Source organism: Pinus tabuliformis, chromosome 8 (genome assembly GCF_031772625.1).
Source record: "Pinus tabuliformis cultivar Carrire ecotype Pingquan chromosome 8, CPIR1, whole genome shotgun sequence".
NCBI classification, from domain to species: domain Eukaryota; kingdom Viridiplantae; phylum Streptophyta; class Pinopsida; order Pinales; family Pinaceae; genus Pinus; species Pinus tabuliformis.
The window spans coordinates 1,779,359,584-1,779,377,664 of NC_142294.1; the positions used below are offsets into that span (position 1 = coordinate 1,779,359,584).

Below are 18,081 nucleotides of genomic sequence, written 5' to 3' on the forward strand. Positions count from 1 at the left end.
CACCACGCAACCAAAATTGGGGTTTCCCATGAAATACCATCCCTAGAACCAAATGGTCAGTAAAAGAGATCCCACGGGACTAGAATCCAAAGTTAATTCCTAAAAGGGGTCTAGGGGACAAAAGCACAGACCTAGCCCATTCTTTCTGCCGAATCCCCCCATTAATCCATGCCCAGAAGTGTCCCTGATAAGCAAACTACAACACTCAATGTCCAAATGACAAGGCATACCTTTAGATTCGGGAGGCTCAACTTCAAACATACGATCATGGTAAATGGGTGAGGGACCACATGGCTGGCTCAAGTGGCGGAGAAAATGGCACTATGAGCTAACTGATGGCTGCAGGGGGCTGTCGGCTGAGGACCATCTTGGAGAATTTTTTTCTCTTAGGGATATATTACCCACAAAATGGTGGGTAACAAGGCTTATAGGAGGTGAGTCTAAGTATGGAAAGGGGTAAATATTAAACACGGTGAAGCTGTTTTTTAGTTTGTGGATAAATGAAACGAATCAGTGGAAAAATGAATGATGATTACACTGAATATTTTCTGGTAAGGTCACTGTTATTAGATAGTCAGATCATTCCCTCAGGTAAGCCATATACTTTCAGTGGGCTCATAACAGTTAACCCAAATTACAAGATAAATGATATTGTGCTAGCAAACTTTATAAATGGAACTTTACAACCTCAAGATGTGCTACATCCAAATAATATCTATTAGGTAGGATTTTTCTCTGAAACAATCAGAGTCAAGAAAAGAGGTGGCCCCAAGATTACGTGCAGTGAGGGATAATGTGATTATTTATTGCTCCTAGGTGTTTTACATGTTTATAATTATAATTAGGAGGATATATATTAGACCTAACACTCTCCCTGAGCAGTTCTTTATTTAACTTCTCTTAGTAGACAATATGTATTCTTACATAACATTAGTATTGCGATAAAAAAGATTCATGCATTCTCGATTTGAGGTTCCCCTGAATGGAGTAAGCAGGAGAAGCATTACAATGCATTGCAGATGAGGCATAGATTTATCAATATTACAAATATTTCTAGCACCCATCCAGTGTAAGATAAAGAATCTATACAAATTGTTTGGTTGCCAAGGGTTGATTGCTGGTTTCTTTGGTTGCAGAAATTTTGTATATGGTTAAATTCAGTACTCATGCAGGCTACATGATTTATATGCATTTATTTTCATAGTTAAAATATGCACAGGCCACAGAGCCATTTAGGATGAGAGAATTGCTATTCAGGTGATTAAGTGAACCGATATTTTTCATGTTCTCCTAACAAATATATTGGAAAATGATGTTTATATTCTCCAAATTTGAAGTGGAAACTGGGCATAACAATACTTGCTTGGCTAGGAACCTTTTCTTGAAAGTCTAGCTTTATTATCTTTTCCGAAGGAATTTGGATGGTTGAAAATTAACTGTAAGTCACCATCTCTAAATTCTAATATATCCCATGGTTAGCCTTCGTCTTCTACCTAACGTCCTTTCTGTACATTGATTATTGTAATCTATCAAATCATGGTTAGCATTATATCAATGAAAGTTTATTTGAAGCACTTTTTGTGGTTATGTTATATTGACGCTATTCCATTGTAGGTCAAAGTACATGCAAAGCTAAAATGATGTTAGCTGGGCCAATGAAATGCTTTGACGTTCAGTGTATTCCTTCCAAAGATGCAAGTCCACTTCCTCTTTTACCAGGTGGCCTCTTCTTCTTCTCTTTTTGTATATTTGTTCTCATTGACATATTAGTTTGTGTGGACATTTGAAATAAATTCAATCATGCAGGCATGCAACCTTATTTGTCAAGAGGTTCCTTATGTTGATAAATAACTATGACTTGTAACAAATGGAGTACTGTTTAGCACCAATATTGCTTTGAGGCAAGTAGGCAATGTGATGTCATCGTGTAACCACAGAGCAGTCCATGTTCTTTTTTAGATGCATAGGGAAGAGGGGTCTTCACAAGAACCAAGCTGCTAAGAAAACAAACTAATATAAGCAGTTTCTAAATAAGAAACCTGTAAGTTTGGGGGAAAAACGCTGGAAACAACTTGACACAGAAACTTTGTGGAAAACTCATATTGGTCACAATTCTAATAAATCAAGATTTAAATTACTGTTTATGAATTTATTCAGGAGGTCTCACAGTTGTTTCTGGATCTGGTTGCCTCTGTTTCATGCCTCTCGATGTCACTATCGGGTTAGGCACCATAATCAGTACTGACGGATTTGCACTGGGTACCATCTGGGAATCAGGCCAAGCACTTGGGACTTGGGAGTTTCTCCACAAGATGTCCCTTGGTAAAAATGTTCATAGAGATTAACTGAGAACTGACCACATCAAATATATCATACACAATAGTTTTTTCTATTATTTCTAAAATTCTTTAACTTGGTTCGGGCATTTAATCTCTATCCGTAATAGAAAATATATTGTTTAATACACAAATGACTGATTTATTGTATTTTCAATCCAAAGTTTGTACCTCCAAATGTGAGTGAAGCTTATTTTGCAAGTATTGGTATAATTGGATACTTATGTTCCTTTTGTTCTTCGAAACCTGTTTCTCTGGCTTCTTCGAACTATTGTTTTTAGATATACAAGTCACATACATGACTGTATTCTTTGAATCATCTTTTATTCAATAAACAGTATTAGTAGCATTGCTGAACTTCTGTTGTCTTTCATGGGGAAGGGATCAGCAACCTGTAAATTTCTCAATCAATACCACCATCTGTTGAAAATAGGGGGTGCAATTTTCACTTTTGGCCACAATTAAAGCTGTCCTTGTATATATAGGCTCAAAATCCTATTGGGGAAAGTGTCCTACCTGTTGAGTTGTGTGTAAATACACAACCCTCGTTTGTATTTTAATGATTCAAGTGATTCACTGATTCTTAATGAAAGTGATATGCCTAACGGCATCATCAAGTGAATACTAAACTGGTCCAGTTACCAATTCCTCTAGTCACAAAATAAATAAATACATTTCCTCTTAATTTTGCACTGTAAAGATTTTTTAAAACTCAGTGATGTCATGAGGTAACTTAAATATTGTCCCTGGAAAAGCTGAACATAAACTAATCAATGAAAATAAATGACATGTCCTTTATTTCAGATACAAGATATAGAAAATATAAAGGTTTTGGACATTGTTTTAACTTTTGGCAGCCGGCCACTTGAACTAATAAACATTTGTTGTGGGTCTCTGTTAATAGTGAACAGCATTAAAACAGACTTGGGACAGAAAAGCTATGGAGGCAGAGTATACTTTAGTGGTAAAAGATCAATACGAATGAGCAAAAGGTCACACAACAGAGGCATTTCCTGTGATAGAAGAGACATTCTTGGTCAAGTATATACTCTGATTCCGAAGGAAAGAAGACATCTTGCTAAAATACATGCATCTTCTTCATCAACAACAAATACAGATGAAAGTAAAAAATCATCACAATATTCAAAAGAGAAATCTGAAGATTATATCAGCAGACTTTTAAGAGAAAAACCTAGTGAGATAGAACAAAAGTTTCTTATAGGAGATAAGTTTTATACTTCGAGAGAAAGGGAGAATCTAAAAGCTTCAGTTCAGAAGCGAATCAAGAATGCATTTAGCGAACTTGCCAGCAAATTAGTCCCAATTGATATCCAATTGCAGGAGCGAATCAGGAATGGATTAAGTGAACTTACCAGCAAGTTACTGTCAAAGGATATCCAAGAGACACGACAAAGTGAAGAGAAACAGCATGGAGCATCCAGTGGAGACATTGATAATGAGATTCCATCTAACCCTGTTTACCTCAAGGATCTTCTAAGACAGTACAAAGGTGAATTGTATGTTCCAGAAGAGGCATTCAAGTTCCGTACATCAGAGATGGGTGAGTTCAACAGTATATTGGGGACATTGCCAAAAATGCACTTGGAGGACTTCCTTAAGGCAATGAGGGCAAATCAGATTGAAATGCTGACATCAAGGGCTGTCCAAAATCCAGAGGGAGTTTATGTGTATCGTGACTTCATTATAGATTTGAAGGAACTTCCAGCAGAGAAGAGCTCACAAAGAAAGAAGTGGTAATTATGAGGTTTCTGAGGCTATTGTATATTTGGATTTCTGTTTTTCACGCCATTTCATTTTCTTGCTTGTTTATATAAACCATGGTATTAGCATGTGTATCCTAGATGTTCATTGGAAGTGATTTCTGTTTGGTCTATTATTTCAGGACCATACATTTGCCAGAGGAAGAAGCACAAGCTGTTCTAGGGGAGTATTCAGGGCCACAGCGCGAAGTTGAAAGGCTATTAACTGTATGAATTTCTTTCTTTTACGGTTTTGTTTTGCGTTTACTTTTCTTACCCATAGTAATTTAGTTTCATACTCTTGGTTCTCACAATTTTGTGTTCCGTTTAAAATTTCTTTAGAGGAGGTGATATCTCTAAAATTCTACTCTAAGAGGCAGAGTCCTAACCTTGATAGGAGGCCGTAGAGGTACAACAGGCAAACTATCCACTGTCACCTCAGTAGCCTTGCCTCACACTTTAGTCTAAGTAAACTGGAGCACATATATTCGATAAGAACAGCTATATATAACTACACACTGTCACCTCAGTAGCCTTGCCTCACACTTTAGACTAGGAAACTGGAGCACATATACTCGATAAGAACATATATATATATATAACTACCCACTGTCACCTTAGTAGCCTTGCCTCACACTTTAGACTAAGGAAACTGGAGCACATATACTCGATAAGAACAGATATATATATATATATATAAAACTGAATGATGATTACAAATGTGGGAGGCCCTGGCTTAAATACTGCCTTGGGTGCCTCTTGGTGAATGATGCCCTTTGCCTAATTAATTAATAATTACAGACTTGATTAATTTTTTTATAACATTGCCTTCTTCTTGAAAGGATGCTTTGTCCTCAAAGCATACGTAATGATGGGTGTTGTTGACGAAACGCTTCCGTCTCTCAAGAAGCTTCTTCTTCTGGTAAGTCTTTCCACTTGATTAGGTATTCTTTGATTACTCGTGATCACAACTTTTTTTCTTTGATGGAGATAGAACCCTTCCTTCCTCATCTAAAGTCAGAAGTGTTGTTGTGCTGATTGACGATCGCCAAGTGCCTTGTTAGGTAAGATACATGGAAAACATTGTGAACGCGACTTTTATCAGGAAGACTTAAACTATATGCTACATGGCTGATCTTTTTGTTGATTTGGTACGGTCCATAAAACCTTGGTGCCAATTTATTTTTTCCCCTTTGTTTTAAGGACAACTGCTTGTAAGGCTGAAGTTTAACAAATACCCATTCTCCAACTTCAAATTCTCTCTTTGTTCTGTTTTGGTCAGCTTGCTGCTTCATACAATTTCTTGCATTATTTAGATTCTCTTTTAGAGTTTTGATGACTTCTTGTGTTTCTTCTAATTGGTCTTTAATAGCTGGAAATTTTGTCTCGATGATAGCAAAGTCCTTCCATTTCAAAGGTTCGTAACCGTACAAAGCTTGAAATGGAGTCATTTTCGCTAACATGTGTTAAGTAGAATTGTACCACCATTCAACGAGATGTAACCACTGAGCCCACTTATTTTGTTTGTTTGTGGCATAACAACATAGGTAGTTTTCTAAACATTTATTGACAACCTCTGTTTGGCCATTTGTTCGAGGATGGTAGGGTGAACTCATGTTGAGGTAGGTTCCTATATGATTGAAAATTTCCTTCCAAAATTTACTCTTGAATTTGGCATCTCTATCGCTTACAATGACCTTAGGAAATCCATGTTATTTGTAAACATTTTGCAAACTATCTTAGCCATTTGTTTTGCCGAGTCTGATTTCCTCATTCCAATAAAGTGAGCATACTTGGTGAGTTGTAATGAACAAAATTCGTATACTTTAGAAAAATGCTTTGATACCAATGTAACGAACAAGGTTCATATATGCAACGGAGTAATCTTCAGAATACTTCGAAGACAAGGACATCCATTGTAGGACAAGTAATTGTATATTGAATATTATATAAAGAATTGATGAGATGATTACAAATGAGGGTGAGGGCCTGCTTATATACCTAGGTAGGTGCCCCTTCACAAACAAACATGTCCTTAGAACATGTCTCTTCAATATTAACTATTAGTTAGTTTAATCATTAATTATGATTATTATTGTTTACATTATTTTTATATTTTCTATAAATTATATTCATAACATTGCCTTCCTCTTCAAAAAGCTTTGTCCTCAAAGCTTACTGATGAAAGGGCTTGATCTCTTTCCCGTTTTGAATATCTTCTCGTCTCAGAACTTTCATCTTCGTTGACACAAGACGATATGATCCTATGAGAGATAAACTAAATTGTCGGATTGAGAATGGATCTGACCATCCTAGATTAATCTTCTGTGGAATCTTCTGATCACTGGAATTTTGTAATGAATTGTTATCATAGGATTGGATTATGCAAACTTCGGTATTCCTTGGAACATAAATTTGTTGCTTCTGTTATGAATGGTTCAAATATGTAGACTGACTTAGTTGTCTGCTCTTGTGATTTGGATGTCGATAAGGGGTTCTTGCGGTTTGATCTTGCCCTAATTTGTTTGTGGTGATTTCTTGTTTTATTGGGGGTATTTGATTTCTTTCAGGTTCAGAAATTGCTTGATTATTTGTGAGATCTTCACTTGAAATTTTTGTTGTTTGGACTGCAACTTTTGAGTATGTTTTCACTTCAACTGATTTATCCTCTTCTTGAGTTGTGATATTGACTGGATCGATATTTGTTCCTTTATCTTCGACTTGGACTATTACGACTGGAGACTTCAATACTTCTTCTTGAGTAAGTTGTTCTAACTTGTCATTTAGTGACTTCTTGTCACTTTTAAGCTTTTTTATTTGCATAAGCAGGGCTTGGTTATGATTCCTTAGACGTAAAAGCTCTTCACTTTCTAGATTTTTGACTTTATTCTTAGTATCTTTCTCATCTTTTAAATTTTTGATTTGTTCTAATAACCTTTGATTAAGGGTTTTTAAACGCAAATTTTCTTCTTCTTTTTCTGATAGATTCTTGTTGAATTTATTCTCGAGACATTCATTTTCTTCCTTTAATTTTTTTTTTTTGGAATCTTTGGACTTCTTGACCTTCTCAAGTAATTTTTTATTATGGTCCCTTAGACGCAAAATTTCCTCGTCCTTTTCTGTTAATTTTTGTTCTAGTTTTGCAATTTTTTCCTCTCGTTCTGTCATTTGCACTAGTACATCATCTTGACATTCTTCCGCATTAAATAATTTTCCACATGTTGGACAACATAATTCACAATTTTTATGAATCCATGGATATTCAATGTATGTTATACAAAACAGACATTTAGTCCAAAATAATGATTGTTGTGTAGAACTCATCTTCTGTTCTTTTCTTGAATTCATCTTTTTAAATTGAAATTTTCTTTCAGTATTGATTTTTTTTTTTTTTACAATTTCTCCTTTTATATTTTTGACTTGAAATTTCTCTTTCCCTTTCCCTTTCCTATTTGGTTTTTTCTTTATAATATAGTTTTAAAAATTATATTCATAACATGAGTCTGTCAACTACTACAAGAATTTTATCCTTACCATCAGACACAGGTAAACCTTCGATAAAGTCCATTGATATTTCTTCCCATTTCTGGTTCAGAATATTTAAAGGATGAAGTAGTCCAGGTGATATAATATTTTTATTTTTATTCCTCTGGCATTTATCACATTTTGCTACATAATTTTGAATATCATTATTCATTTCCTTACAAAAAAATGACTGATGTGCATTATAGTAGGTTTTAAAGAATCCTACATGTCTGGCTGACGATGAATCACGCGACTCTTTGAGAACCTTGTACCATAGAATATTGTTTTTCCATTCAAATTTTGAATTCCGAGGAAGGTTATTGATTATAACGCTTGTTTCTAGATCTTTTGCATATTCACTTCGAATCTCATTCAACCATTCAGGAACAACAACTGAAACTATGTTATCTTTCCTTTTCTTATGTAATATATCGATGTCGAAGACATCGATTTTTTCAATCCATTTTTGTTGTTCTATAGATAACATTTTTCGCTGGAGAAGATGCTGAAGACTATTATGATCTATTCGTATTAAGAACTTACTTCCCAAGAGATATTGTCTCCACTTGGCTAACATGTGCATAATAGCAAGCATTTCCTTGTTGTTTGTAGACTTGCGACGTTCTTGCTTGTTGAGCTTCCTACTTTCAAACGCGATTGGGTGACCATCCTGCATTAGTACTGCTCCTATGCCAAAACCTGAAGCATCACACTCAATTACAAATGTTTTGAGAAGTTTGGAGTTGCCAATGCAAGGGCATTAGACATAACTTCCTTTAAGTCTTCAAAACACTTTTCTGCTTCATCATTCCATCGAAATGAGTTCTTCTTTAGAAGGTTCATTAAGGGTGCGGTTATATGGGCATAGTTTTTAATAAATCTTCGATAATACCCGGTCAATCCTAAGAATCTTCTTAACTTGGAAATATTAACTAGTTTGGGCCATGCGTTTATAACCTTGATGTTATTAGGATCTACTTTTACTCCTTCCTTGGATATTATATGTCCGAGATGTTGAGAAATCTAGGGCATGATTAGTTAAAGATTTTTCTGCTTGATAATTGCTTGTGATATACTTTTACTTCTTAGCTTATATTCTTTTCTTCGTTATGTTATTATGGTGTTCTTTTTATCAAGACAATTACCAATATGCATAATAAAAGACAAGTGACACAATATGTAGGCTTATCATCTAGGGCTAAAACCTCTCACCACTTGAGAGGAAAACCCGATCAAAATTCTTCTTTTAGATCATCAATTGATGAGTACCAAGACCATGACAAAGACCCTTGACTGTAGTATCCTCCCAAGAACCTTGTCACTAACCTTGATGCTCCGCCTCTTCCCTTCCTAGACTTTCTTTTTGATCTCGAACTGCCCTCCTCGGCTCCTTCTAGAGAAAATTGGTCTCTATACTTCACACTGCTTCTTCTTGACTTCTAGAAAAACTCGGTCTCTATGATCTTGCTTCCTCTAGAGAATCTCGGTTACCTAGAGAAAACCTCCTTTACTGTCCCAAAAGAAACTTCCTTTGCTTCCCAAAAGAATCCTCCTTCACTGCCCTAGAAGAAAACCTTCTTTGTTGCCTCAGGAGAATCCCTTCTTCGCTGCCCTAGAAGAAACCTCTCTTCATTGATCCTAGAAGAAAACCTACTTAGCAATACCCAAAATAATCCTCCTTCGCTATACCTTCTTCACACTCCTTTTGCTGGACTCTACTTCGCACTTCTTCTTGATCAAATGCTTGTCGAGTTCCTTGCTCTAAGTGAGGCCGAGTGTGGCTTATATATACACCTTTTCTCATGTCCTTTAGGCCGACATGATTACTTGTAGTTAGGCCGACTTCTTCTAGCGATTTCTTCCATTGTTGTACGCCAACTTGAAGAGGATAAGTGACAAGGTCTTGGAGGATATTTTACATAGACAAATTTGACTCTATACAAAATGTAACATGACTTCATTACACGACAATGACTATCATTTCATGACTAGATGACAAATAATTCCTAAAGACTCTCAATGGGAGTCTTGAGTCAAAAACAAAATCTCTTGCTCATGAAATCCATGAAGCAAGTCAATAATATTTTTTTTTTCTTCTTTACATCTCATTACATAAAATCATAATTACATGTCATTATGAAGATCGAACCTAGTTACGCTTTTCAACACGAGATACACTACTTCTTTTGTCCCAGAAGTGCATTTGGACTTCTTGGCATAGAACTGATGCTCTTCTAATATAGTAAAAACTTGCTCCAAATGTTGTAGGTGCTCCTTCCATGTTTTACTATAAGCTAGAATGTCATCAAAGAACACTAACACAAACTTTCTTAGATATGGATGGAATAGCTCGTTCATAGTAGCTTGGAATGTTGCTAGTGCATTTGGTTAAACCAAAAGGCAATACTTTAAACTCGTAATGACTTTCATGTGTTTGGAACGCGGTTTTTTCTATGTCTTCAAACTAAATTTTGATTTGGTAATACCGTGACCTTAAGTCCAATTTTGAGAAGTATTTAGCTCCATGTAGTTCATCCAAAATTTCATCGATAAAAGGGATTGGAAACTTGTTTTTAATTGTTATTTTGTTTAATCATCAATAATCGACGCAAAATCTGAATGAACCATCTTTCTTTCCAACTAATACAATTGGAGTAGCATACAAACTTCTGCTTTTTGTGATAATGCCACATTTTAAAAGATCCTGGACTAATCTTTCAATTTCGGTTTTTTGATGATGTGGATATAGATACGGTTTGATGTTGATGGGATTTGATCCTGATTTGACTTTGATTGTATGCTCGATTTCTCTTTTAGGAGGCAACTTCATTGGAAGGTCTTGGAACACCTTTTCATGCTTTTGAATTAGTTCTTGAACTTCAGGTGACTCTTCATCAATTATAATTGAAGTTAGCATTTCTAATTGATCACACTGCACTAAATAAGTTGGTGCTCCCTTCCGAATCATTTTCATCATCTGAGATGATGATACAATTTGATTCTCAGGGGGCTGGAACCCTTGTAACTTATAATTCTCCCCTTCCCATTCAAATTTTATAAATTGCTTCTGATGGTTGGCAGAGTAAGTGCCTAGAGTTTGAAGCCATTGGATACCTAGGACCGCATCCACTCCTAATGGTATAGTGTAGAACAAAGATTCTAGATTATCGTCTTGAATTTGTAATTTGACTTTATGGCATTTCCATACTTTTTCAATTTTCTTACTGTCAATTACCATAACCTTCATGTTGGGCATGGGATCGTGAAAATGTTGAGTCTTTTCGCCATAGTTGAGTCCAGAAAGTTGTGAGTGCTTTCGGTATCGATAAGAACCATTACGTTGCTCTTTTTGATGAGTCCTTTTAACTTTAATGTTTGGGGTTGCGATATACCTGTCATGGCTGATAATGACACTTGCGGAATATTCTCGTTATTTGGTTCTTGAGAAAATTCTGGAGAATCTTCAATTTCTTCCATGTCTGATTCTTCACTATTTGAATCATTAGTTGCTTCACATTTATACAAGTTCTTGGTTTCTTTTCCTTTAGCACATCTATGTTTAGGGTGCCATTTTTCACCACAACGTTTGCACTTGCACACTTTCATTCTTTGCATTTCCAAGTTGGTTTTTTCTTCTTCACGAAGATGTGGTGGAACATATTTTGTGTTATCCGTGTTCGCAACTTGGAGAAATCTTCGTCTCGAATATACTCTTTCAACTTTTGGCCACTGCATCTTTTCGTGCTTCTTTTCAGCAGCTTTTGCCTTCTGTCTTGCTACTTCTATAGAAGTGATGTCATGAAGCTCAAGCTTAGCTTGGAGATGGGGTTTAAGTCTCGTGGTGTATGATTGAATGAGACGAGTTTTTGATAACCTAGGTACTCGTGTAGCTAAAGTTTCCCATTCTCGAGTGTATTCGTCCACATCTCCTTTTTGTTGCAGTTTGGTGAGTGTTGAGAAGAACTCTTCTGTCTTGCTACTTCTATAGAAGTGATGTCATGAAGCTCAAGCTTAGCTTGGAGATGGGGTTTAAGTCTCGTGGTGTATGATTGAATGAGACAAGTTTTTGATAACCTAGGTACTCGTGTAGCTAAAGTTTCCCATTCTCGAGTGTATTCGTCCACATTTCCTTTTTGTTGTAGTTTGGTGAGTGTTGAGAAGAACTCTTCTTCCTTGACACCTTGGAACCTTTTAAAGAATACATTTTTTGAATTTCCTCCAACTGATAGCAAGTGTCGTCTTTTTCCACCACATATACCAATTATATGTTGAATTTCCACGACCATGGGTCTAGGTTAGAGTCGTAGAATCACTGACGCTACCAAACCAAGAATCTCAACCATAAACTACTTTGCATAGAGGAAATATAAAGCAGTAAATCATATATGCACAATATACATAGTTTTAAATAAAATTGTACAATAATGTACAATCACCAATCTTCGTTATATTAATCCAAATTTGATAAATACAACAGTCTATGGTTACAAGATACAATGACAAACTTGGCTGCAACACTTCTATGTCGTATCTTGTCCTTCCGGTACATCGCACCTGTACTGGTCACTAGTAGTACCTTAGTCCATCAAGGCCACTACACATCGAGACTTCAAGAGGCCTGCTCCCTATCACTACTGCAAGTCACGTCTGCTACAATGAACATGGGCTCATCAACTGCTCTCTGGGTAGACCTGATTCTCGAGATCCAATCTGCCATGCTAGCAACAACTTTAGTCCATCAAAGTGTTGCACTTCGACACCGTCCTTCAACCAACCTTCAACTACTCTTCGTCCTTCAAGATAGCTTGTCTAGGGCTGCTTTGGGTAGCCAACACGCTGCCATCCAACCAACTCTTTGACACCCAATCTCGTCACTGTCGATTCTGCTCCTAAGATGACACTTCACCACCACGGAATGTCATCTACATGGCACCAACATGCTGCACAAACATCTGATCCAAATTGGTCAACGATCTTTGACCCAACACCTCTCCAAAACACTGCTGTTACCCACTTCTTGCTTGCTGCTCCTGCAATTCTGGTTAAGGCACAATATGTAGCCCTTAACTTCCACACAGTCAGTACCTAAACGCTTTAATGACTGCGGTTTTCTTTGGAGAGAGCCCTCCACTGCCACGCTGCTCCTTCTAGCCTTGTTTGACCCTAAACGCAACTCTTAATGCCAACCTAGCTGCTGGCAAAGGCCTACGACCTAGCACAACAGTTGCTGTAGCTTACAGCCCCCTCAAAACTCCACCACACAACCTTTTAAGGAAAACGTCCTACTCCTATTCTCCTCGGCCTGGACAACCCTTCAATTTGGCCCTAATCCTCACTTAAGATCAACCCAACAACCTTGTCTTAGCCCACAAACAATCCGATGTCACGTATAGCAATTCCACGCTATCTAGGGTAGTGTTTCCCACGTCGATGCAAGTCTCCTTTTCACTGCGGTTTGGCTCCACTTCTGTCTTGAAAATTGAGCTCTAGAACAACCCTTAGATAGCCCTCAAACAACCCTTTCTCACCATGCTGTCACCTACAACAAATAGAGAAACCCACGCTGCCTTCTAGCCCTCCTCACGCTGTCCCTTCGACTCTTCTTCTCGACCCAAATTTTTAGAGTTATCCTTGAGATGTATTGATACCAATGGATGCTCTAAATGTCCTCAATACGCTTCATATTTATACACATATGAAGGCTCAACGTCACATTTGAAGTGACACTTATCAAATCGGCCTACTTGAAAACTAAATTAATTATGTCAACTTCAAAATTTCATATCTCTCTAACGTCAACTCGGATTCAGACGATTTTCGATGCGTTGGAATCTTCTTTTCGAGCACTATCATCCTCATCCATCACATGTCGTGAATCCATCATGGTTTTGCCCCCAAAATACGATGGGTGCCAAAACCCCATCGAACAATTTTCGATGTGTTGGAATCATCTTTTCGAGCATTATCATCCTCATCCATCACATGCCATGAATCCATCATGGTTTTGCCCCAAAAACAAGATGGTTGCCAAAACCCCACACTTGGGTTTCAAGCCCAGAAGCTGCCCTTGTGGTGCTTTGTCCTCCAAACCCTCAACCCTAGGGTTTGGAGTACTTCCCAAGCTACACAGTTCAAAACTCCCTCTTAGCGCAGGAGGTAATTCCAAGACTAGGAAGCGTCTTGTCATCATCATCATTGCTTACAACACTTGCCCAACTCTTGACGCTCACAATCGCAGCAGTCCCTGTACGATGAACTACGCCCTTCTCGAAAGTGTCGCTGTCACTGCCAGAAGCAACCTGCTTCTTCTTATCCTGTAACGTTTTCCAAATTGGCAACTAGGGCCAAACTCCATGTGGGTCATCCTATTTATGGCAGCTGATATTTTTCTTAGATCCCTCTCATCGAGAGGTGTAGGATTGATCTAAAGATCATCCGATTCCGATAAGTATTCATGGAGATATGAATTTATTTGTGTTATGGGACAATTCGTCAAGGTCGGCCAACAACCAAATAACCCCTACATGTGCTCAACGTTTTAGTATAAAGGAGACGACTTGAGACTCGAGAGTCATTTCACACACACTTCACTCTTGATTTCTCTCCCCTTGTTCTGGGTTTTAGTGGGAGAGAAATCTATGAGAGGAAGCCCTAAAACGCAGAAGGTAAAGGAGCCCTAGTATGAAGCCCTAGACGCAGTCTCTACAAGCCCTAATGCAGTCCTAAAGAGGATGCCCTAACGCAGTCCTAAGAAGGAGGATCTACACAGCTATGGAGGAGGTCTTAACAGCCCTAGCCGCAGTCCTAGCAAGCCCTAGCCTATGACAGCTCTACGCATCCATTTGTGGAGGAAGAGAGCTCGTTGAAGGACGATAAATCCCTGTGGTAGTCGCAGCAAGAAGAGGCAGGGACAACGTGTAAAAGGAGAACTGTTTTGGGTCCAGTTCAGGGGTCCGAAGTGCTGGAGAAGGGGCTGAGTTCCCTTGCTGGAAGAGCGCAACCATAGGACAATTTTGAGGGCACTTTGGAGGGGTGTAGATCCATGGAAAGGCAGCCACAACCCTACACAGTCTTGCTGTAGGGTGCCATAGTAAATTACAGGCAGGTCGAAGGGTAGACAAGGGCTAGGGCAACCCAAAATTGAAGCAACCACCCTCGGCCCCTCAAAGAAGGACAACCACATCTCTTGGGAGTGTTTTTGGGCACAAAAAGAAGGCTGGTTAAGGACTCTTGTGTGCCCTAACCAGGCCTAGTTTGCTGCAACCAAACAGACCTCAGAACAATGAGCTGTAGCATGCATCTTAGGTGCTTGGTGTGTGTGCAACTAAGGTCTGTGGCAGGCCACAAGCCTAGTCATTCCTAAACATGTCAACATGGATGTGTTAGGGGCTGCCATATGCCCAGAACAACAACATGAGGAGGCAGCCATGTTCAAGGTATGTTTTGGGCATGATTGTGGGGTAGCTGTAGGACAATGGGACAACAAGCAATCATAGGAGCAGCCACGACTAACAATAGGACAACAATTAATGACATAGTGCAACAAGGCTACAAATGGGACAACAGTATGCCAAACATGGAATGTGGGATAGTTGTATGTCACATGGGACAACAGTGGCTAGCACGGTGCAGCTATGGCACATGGGACAACTGTGGCAACATGGTGCAACAATTGGGACAAAAACAATGATGGGACAACAACAACAATTGGGACAACAACAATGGCATGCTAACAAATGGGACAACAACATGACATGGTGCAGCAATAGCCAATTGGGACAACAGTACGGTAAGCAAGGTACAACAAGCACATGGTGGCAAGCATGGTGTTGCAAGCACATTGGGCAAGGTGCAGAAAGCACATGGTGGCAAGCATGATGCTGCAAGCACATGGGACAACAGTGTGGCAACATGGTGCAGCAATGGCACATAGGACAACAATGGTACATGATGCAGTACAGTGAGGTACAATATGAGGCAGCACTGGTGAGTGCAACAAGATGATAAGGTACAACAAGATGTTGCAGTACAGGAAGGTGCAATAGTATGATGTGTGCAACATGGTAATGAGGTCCAGCATAGTGATGATGGGTGTAGCATGGTGCAACACAATGAGGTGGAGCGTGATGACGAGGTGCAACACAATGATAGGTGATGGAGTCACCTTGGAGAATCAGTTGAAGCAACATGTCTTCAACTAAGTTCAACTACCTCATGTATCATCTACTTAGAGATGATCTATGCTCTTATTTAGATAAGTCAACGTGTTGACTTCTGTTGTATATGTACTATCTCTCTCTCTCTACTGAACTATTGAAAGAACATATAAGAAGAATTGATCAAGGGTTTCCCCACATTGGGGTTTGTCCTTGGCTAGCGCCACATCTTGTGTCCTCTTGTCTTGGCTTGTCTTCTGCAATCTATGTTTATGTTCTATGTGCAATTCACTTTAACTCTAATGTGATTGCTAATTTGGAAAAGATATTGAGCTAACTATGAAAATTGAAATAAATTGCTTTAAGCATAGAACATACCTAAAATTAACATCATTGCTTGCAATACTTGCCCAACTCTTGCCGCTCACAATCGCAGTAATCCCTGTACGGTGAACTACGCCCTTCTCGGAAGTGTCGCTGTCATTGCCAGAAGCAACCTGCTTCTTCTTATCCTGTAACATCTTCCATTCTTTCCATGATTCCTTCTTGGCAGTTGTAGGAGCGCCCTTGCTCACCATTGACCACGCGCTCTTCTTGGGTTGCAAAGTCTCCCTTTGAATCTGCAAGCTCCCTCTCGAACTCGACTCCTTCTAAGTCTTTGGAACTTGGACCTTCTTGGAAAAGTGTACCTTCTTCTTAGGAACCTTTGCCTTTGCTTTTGAAGCTTGCACCTGCACTTGCTCCTGTTATTTTGGAACCGACACCTGCACTTGCTCCTGCTTCTCTGGAACCTGCACCTGTCCCTACTTCTTTCCATGATCCTCAGGCTTGGCAGTCAACCTGTAGAGACCATGCTCTCTAACTTCGAGTACAATCCTATCAGACTTAGAGCCTCTGAACCTGAGTCTTGCATTTCCATCTTGGAACAAGACCTTAAACCCTTTCTTCTCCATCATCAGGACGGAGAGCACATTATATCCGAGTCCTGGTACAAACAATACATCTTGGACCCGCATCATACATCCTGTATCCGTTTTGAATGGCACAACACCTGATCTTCAAATCTCCAACTGACTCTTGTCACCCAAAATCGTGTGAAACTTCAAGTCCCATCCAACTAGAGTTTCAAAAATATTGTGTGACCGTGTCATATGCTTCGTTGCACCACTGTCCACGTACCATCCATGATTCCATCCTCTTTGATAGTACTCTGCGAGAAATGAGAAATCATAGCAAAATCCTCCTCTTCATCTTCCAATCTTCTAGCGAGCTCATCCATCTCTGCTTTATTGGTAATAAGGGCGGCCTGCTTCCCTTTTCTTTTCTCTCATCTCGCTTCTTCTTCTTCGAACATCTTGACGAAAAATGACCCATCTCGCCACAGTTGAAACACTTGACTTTACTCAAGTCCTTATTTTGCTTGGCCTTCATTCGTGATGCAAGTGCCACGTCATCATCTGAAGCTTTATGCTTCATCTGAAGATCCTCGTCTCGCAACTCTTCCTGAATGAAGTCATCCCACAGCCTATCCCAGTCTAGCAGCTTCTTCTTGGCAATGATTCCTTTGATGAAGGGTTTCCATTCCTCGGCGAACCCTTTCAAGGCAATCCTTACTATATCTCCATCTGAGACAGTCACACCGATGGCAGTAAGCTCATCCTTGACCTGAGACAATGTCGTCAAACACAAGGTCATACATTCACCCTTTAACATCTTGGTGGACTTGAACTTATCCTCCGATACCAATACCCGATTATCGTTCTTATTCTAGAAGAAATTCTGAAGAGACACCCACATCTCATGTGCGGTGTTCTTCCCAGACAAATGAGGTATTAGGGCATCCCTCACACCATCTAGGATGATCAGTCTCGCCCTCGCATCCAAATCTTCCCATATTTCCATCTCCTTAGGGTTGGTTGGCTTCTTGATCTCTTTCTCGGCAAAATCCCAAATCCTATTGACCTGCAATATCAACTTGATCCTTTCCTTCCATGGGCTATAGATGGACAACCCTTCCAACCTGTCCTCGTATCGGATAACTGCCTACAACTTCGACATTGTAGTGAACCCTTCACTCACAATGTGACCAATTCCCTCTCACACTGTACTTTGCTGTGCACAACTCTTATTTACTTACTTCCAAAGTAGCTCAGACATGCTCTGATATCGTGTTGAATTTCCACGACTTTGGGTCTAGGTTAGAGTCTTAGAATCACTGACGCTACCAAACCAAGAATCTCAACCATAAACTACTTTCCACATCAGAAATATAAAGCAGTAAATCATATATGCACAATATACATA

The 18,081-nt window shown here is 39.0% G+C and overlaps 1 protein-coding gene across 1 annotated transcript in view; it reads left to right on the top strand.

Moving 5' to 3' along the window:
- FTSHI1 (FtsH extracellular protease family) overlaps positions 1 to 18,081 on the top strand; it is a 324,012-nt gene that overhangs the window by 56,478 nt on the left and 249,453 nt on the right. The window contains exons 2-4 of the mRNA XM_089374484.1: positions 1,615 to 1,719; positions 3,241 to 4,090; positions 4,240 to 4,324. Coding sequence (XP_089230610.1) covers positions 1,638 to 1,719; positions 3,241 to 4,090; positions 4,240 to 4,324 — 1,017 coding nt within the window. The 5' untranslated portion in view covers positions 1,615 to 1,637. The remainder of the gene's footprint in view (positions 1 to 1,614; positions 1,720 to 3,240; positions 4,091 to 4,239; positions 4,325 to 18,081) is intronic.